Source organism: Microplitis mediator, chromosome 6 (assembly GCF_029852145.1).
Source record: "Microplitis mediator isolate UGA2020A chromosome 6, iyMicMedi2.1, whole genome shotgun sequence".
Lineage (NCBI taxonomy): Eukaryota > Metazoa > Arthropoda > Insecta > Hymenoptera > Braconidae > Microplitis > Microplitis mediator.
The window spans coordinates 6,396,454-6,401,971 of NC_079974.1; the positions used below are offsets into that span (position 1 = coordinate 6,396,454).

The 5,518-nt window shown below is 37.9% G+C and overlaps 1 protein-coding gene across 1 annotated transcript; it reads right to left on the reverse strand.

Moving 5' to 3' along the window:
• Positions 1-4,304: 4,304 nt before the first annotated feature.
• On the reverse strand, positions 4,305-5,294 carry LOC130670435 (uncharacterized). Its single transcript, XM_057473840.1, has one exon. The coding sequence runs from the start codon at positions 5,292-5,294 to the stop codon at positions 4,305-4,307; it is 990 nt and encodes a 329-aa protein (XP_057329823.1).
• Positions 5,295-5,518: the final 224 nt, after the last annotated feature.

The window sequence follows — 5,518 nt, forward strand, 5'->3', positions numbered from 1 at the left end:
GTTAGCTGACATTTCAAAATTTTTAGAAATTTTTTATTGAAAAAATTTCAATTAAAAAATTAAAAAAAAAATTGTCACATGTCAAAAACTTGAAAAACTACAAGTGCAATTTTTTAGAAATATTTTTTTAGTTGTAATTTAATTAAAAAAAAAATCAAAAATTTTTAGACGTCTGCTAACTTCAGTATCATAATTTTTACGGGAAAATGAGAATTCAAAATTCAAAAACTATTGGGAACAATTTAGTGCAAAATAATATTGCGCGCCGAGGTCGCGCAGATAGCCGCCATAACATCATTAACTGGCGCGAAAATTCAAATTCAAAAATTAAATCTATGAATAAAATCAAAAAAGACATTACAGTTAGAATATTTTTGCTTTAGTTTTTGTTTATTTTTTGACATCATGAATCAAGATCATAACTATATCAATTTGTTGATAAAAAAAAATTTTTCATTTCAAGAATAAATTAATTATGAATTTCTTTCCGTTTTAAGAAAAAAAAAGTTCAAATTACAAAGAAAAAATATTTTTCGTTAATCAACGTATTTTTGCCTGCACCTTAAAGAATTACAAAAAAATATTTTCTCATAATTAAGATTTTTTATTTTGAAAATTATTTTTTTTCAGTCCAAAAAAAATTTTTTGATTTGGGGAGAAAATTTTTATTACGTTTCTGCACGTTTCATACAAAAATACGTTGATTCCCAAAAAAAAATTTTTTTTATATGTCCTTATGGCATCCGAGGTGGGTCCCGGGAGCCACAAGGGCATAGCAAAAAAATTTTTTTTCAGGAATCAACGTACATTTGTATGAAACGTGCAGAAATGCGAAAAAAAAATTTTCGCTTAACTAAAAATTTTCTTGGACTTGGAAAAAATAACAGAATTTTTTTTATATGCCCTTATGGCATCCGAGGTGGGTCCCGGGAGCCATAAGGGCATATAAAATATTTTTTTTGCATTTCTGCACATTTCGGATGAAAATACATCTATTCCCGAAAAAAAATTTTTTTGCTATGCCCTTCTGGCATCCGAAGTGGGTCACGGAAGCCATAAGGGCATATAAAATTTTTTTTTAGCATTTCTCCACATTTCGGACAAAACTACGTCGATTCCCGAAAAAAAATTTTTTTGCTATGCCCTTCTGGCATCCGAAGTGGGTCACGGAAGCCATAAGGGCATATAAAATTTTTTTTTTAGCATTTCTCCACATTTCGGACAAAACTACGTCGATTCCCGAAAAAAAATTTTTTATATGCCCTTATGGCTTTTCACCAGGACCTTTTGCCGGTATATGCCCTTATGGCATCTGTAACGCGATATAATAGGTGTCAAAAAAACAAGTGAAAATGAGTGGGAAATATTGGAATGGGAATACGGCTTCATGCTAAAGAACAATAGAATGAGTGAATTAATAATAACAGTTTACAATAACGTAGGTATAAATAAAATAGAAAAGGAAATAAAAAACATAATAAAAAATTATGAATGCAGTTACGACAAAATAATATTAATAGGAGACATGAACGCAAGAATAGGCAAATGTATGGTGGATTGTGTAAGTAAAAGCAGAGATGGACAAAGAAATTCAAAAGATAAGGTACTAAACGTGGAGGGAAAAAAGCTATTAAAAATGTGTGACAAACTAGGACTAAAAATACTAAATGGAGCGACAAATGGAGACAGAACAGGGGAAGTTACATTTATAGGCGGGAAAAGTGAAGATTGCTGCTCAGTACTCGATCTGGCACTATTATTAGACAGAGGGGATGAAGATATCATAAAGGAATTTAGAGTACTAAAGAGAATAGAGTCAGATCATCTACCAGTACATGTAATAATAAGAAAAAAAAATGCAGACGAATGCGAAAAAAATGTAAACTTAAAAAAAGGTCTAATGAGGATAACGGAAGAAAGACTAAAGTGGAAAAAGGATAAAGCAGCAGAATACTCAGAACAAGTACACATCAAGTGGAGCAATAAAAGAGAGGTCAAAGAAGAATTAGAGTGGACGGACATGAGGGAGATAATATACGAAGCAGCGAAAATAACAAAAATGAGCATGAAATCCAGAAACGGTAAGAATTGGAGCAGTAAAAGAAGAGAGTGGTTCAAGGAAGAATGTAAAAAGAAAAGGGAAACTGTATGGAAAAAACTAAAGATGATGCTCAAGGAAAGCGAAAAAAGAGAGAGAAAAAAAAAGTATGCAGAAGCGAAGAAAGAGTATAAAAAAACAATCACAGAGGCGAAAGAGAAGTGGTGGCAGGAAAGAAAGAAAGATATAGACAAAGCTAGAGATATGAGTAAGTGGTGGGAGGCAGTGAATAAATTCAGGAGGAAGAGGGTAAGAAAGGAAATGGGTGAGAAAATAAATGGAGAAAGATGGGTAAAACACTTCTCAGAGCTGCTAAATAACAAAGATGCAAAGAATATTAAAGATATTGATAAAGACGACAATGAAGAAGCTGACAATGAAGGCGACGAGGAAGCAATCAATGCAGAGTTTAGCAGAAGAGAGTTTCTGACAGCATTAAAAAAACTTGGAAACAATAAGGCACCAGGTGAAGACGGAATAGCGGCAGAATTCATAAAAATCTTACCAAGGGAGATATGTGAGGAGATAAGAATAATAACAAATAAAATGTAGGGTGAATGCAGCTTACAATCAGGTTGGGAAAAAGCAAGAATTATAACAATACATAAAGCAGGAGATGAAAACATAACGGAAAATTACAGAGGCATTTCACTATTGGACATAGGGTATAAATTATTAACAGTAATGATGGCGAAAAGAATAATGAGCCGGACAGATAGAGAAGGGAAAATGAAGGAGAGTCAAGCAGGTTTTCGCAAACGAAGAGGTACGAGAGATCACATTTTCACACTAAACACAATAATAAATAATAAATTGAAAAACAAGAAAAAACTGTATGCGTGTTTCATAGATCTGAAACAGGCATTTGATACGGTGGACAGAGAGATACTAATGAGGAAATTAAGGAAACTAGGAATCGGAGGTAAAATGTATAATATGATTAAGGAAATATATGGAAAGACAACATGCGAGGTAATAATAAATGGAGCAAAAACAGAAGAATTCGAGGTGAACCAGGGAGTGAGGCAAGGTTGTGCGTTGAGTGCAGTGCTTTTCAACATTTTTATTGATGACATGAAGGATGAAATAGTGAGAAAAAACATTGGGGGAACAGTGGTTGGAAAAACAAAATTATTTATGTTAAAATACGCTGATGACGGTGTAATAATAGCGGATAATCCGGAAGGCCTAAGTGAAATGTTAAGAGAGTTAGAAAAATATGTGGACAGGAACAAATTAAAAGTGAATGCTAAAAAGACAAAAATAATGGTCTTCAGAAATGGAGGAAGAGAAGTGTACAAAAAGTGGTGTTACAAAGGGGAGAAGCTAGAAGTAGTGGGCAGTTTTAAATATTTGGGTTACACTTTCACTACAAAAAATAGTCACAGCAAGCATATGGAAATAATGAAAAACAAAGCAAACAAGGTGGTGAATGCGACGTGGGGAGTGATAAAAAGAACAGAAAGGAATAACATGAAGGATAGGATGTATCTATACAACACACTAGTAAGGGCAGGCTGTCTATATGGAGTTGAAATATGGGGAAGTGAAAAAATAAATAATATGATAATAATGCAAAACAAACTGTTGAGAATGGCATTAGGAGTGAAAAGGAACACGCCGGGTTATATTGTGCAAGAAGAATTGAATTGAATTGAATTGAATTGAGAGTGAGATTGACGCCTTTGTTTGGTGTAGAGCCGAGCACTCAGTTCTTTTGAATCATTGTACTTGGCCCTACTAGGTCAATTCTCGTTAAAATTAAGGTTGGGTTGGCAGATTTATGGATTTCGAGAATCGCAGAAATCTGCCCATCCCAACCTCTAATAAGTTAGGCCGAGTATCATCACAGATCCCCAAGATGTCTTTCCTTACATCCTCTAAGGCTCTGCATTGGCTCAGCAGGTGAAGGGGAGTTTCATCCTCTAAATTGCATCTCGGGCATATCGAGTCATCGGTGATGCCCATGAACTTCAGATGCCTCCCGGTAAACCAGTGTCCTGTAACGAGCCCGACAATAATCCTCAATTTGGATCTGTCGAGCTCTACTAGACTGGTACTAAGCGACTTCGATGGTCCTTGAACTAGTGCCCTCGTATGTCGCATGCCTCCGGCTTCAAGCCACAGGTCCCAGAACCTGTCACAGGTCCATTGAGCCAAGTGGCTTCTTATAAAGCACAGAGGCACCGGAATTGAACAGACTGGCTCAGGGTCCGTTTTGCAGGCCCCTGTCCTTGCCAGGGAATTCCGAGCCAGGGAAGTGTACTTCAAAGAGATGAGCGAGTATTTCTCTGTGGTTTGCTGTTGCCCTCCTATCCGGGAGAGTCAGATCACCTAGCTTAACTGTGGGGCCCGAAGTGAAGATCTTACGGAGACGGGCCACCAATGGCAGATCCTTAATCTTCCCACAGAACTTTCTCCAGGCCTCAGCTTTGGAGACCTTAATACACCTTTTGTATTGAATCTGGGCTGTTTTATACTCAGCCCAGTTTTGGTCTGCTCTCGTTTTTAACGCTTTGTTAAGTAGTTTCCGGGACCAGGAACAGAGCCTGCTCAGCTCTGCATTCCACCATATTACCCGCTTGCTACATTTCCTAGTTTTCAGAGGACATGCAATTTCATAGGACTGAACAATGGCCGTTTGCAAATGCTCGACCGCCTGTTCAATCCTACCAGCCGTTCTTAGGGTCCCGCAAGGCTCTCCCAGCCTACCTACTAGCTCTTTCTTATAGATGAGCCAGTCTGTGGCTTTACGATTCCTATATGTGCCCCCAGTTCCGCCGTTCCTGCTGCCTTCCAACGAAAAGTGAATTCGACGGTGATCAGAAAGAGAATCTTCTTCGCTCACCCGCCAATTCGTGACAGACTGTGCAATCTTATTAGAGCCCAGCGTGATATCAATCACTTCTTGCCTCCAAGAGGTAACAAAAGTGGGCCTAGATCCCACATTTAGGATCTCTAGGCAAGTGGTGGAAAGGTACTCTAGTAATGTTGAGCCTCTTTCGTTTATGTCCGAGCTACTCCAAACTGTATGGTGTGCATTTACATCACAACCTATCAGGAGTGGTAGCCCTTCGGACCTGCAGTATTCTACCAAGTCAGTGACCTCCTTGGTAGGTACATTGGCATCTTCATATGGAAAATAGGCAGAGCCGACGATCAGCTCCGTCCTAGTCCCCTCTATGGAGATTATCATGGAAGCAACGGCTAGATCCCTGGTGCAAAGCTGGTGCAACTTGAGCGCTGTGTGTTTCTTATTGATAAAGATACAGGCCCTAGGCCCCAGCTCTGCATCACCATGGATCAAACAGCCATTTCTTCTGTCTATCCCTAAGACTTGACCCTTGTAAACCCAAGGTTCTTGGATTAGGGATACATCTATCTGCAACACCACCAGGTCTCTACTAAGTAATGCAGAGG

Bases quoted from the DNA above. Each gene is read 5' to 3' on its own strand.
- LOC130670435 (XM_057473840.1), bottom strand. From the start codon at position 5,294: ATGATAATCTCCATAGAGGGGACTAGGACGGAGCTGATCGTCGGCTCT.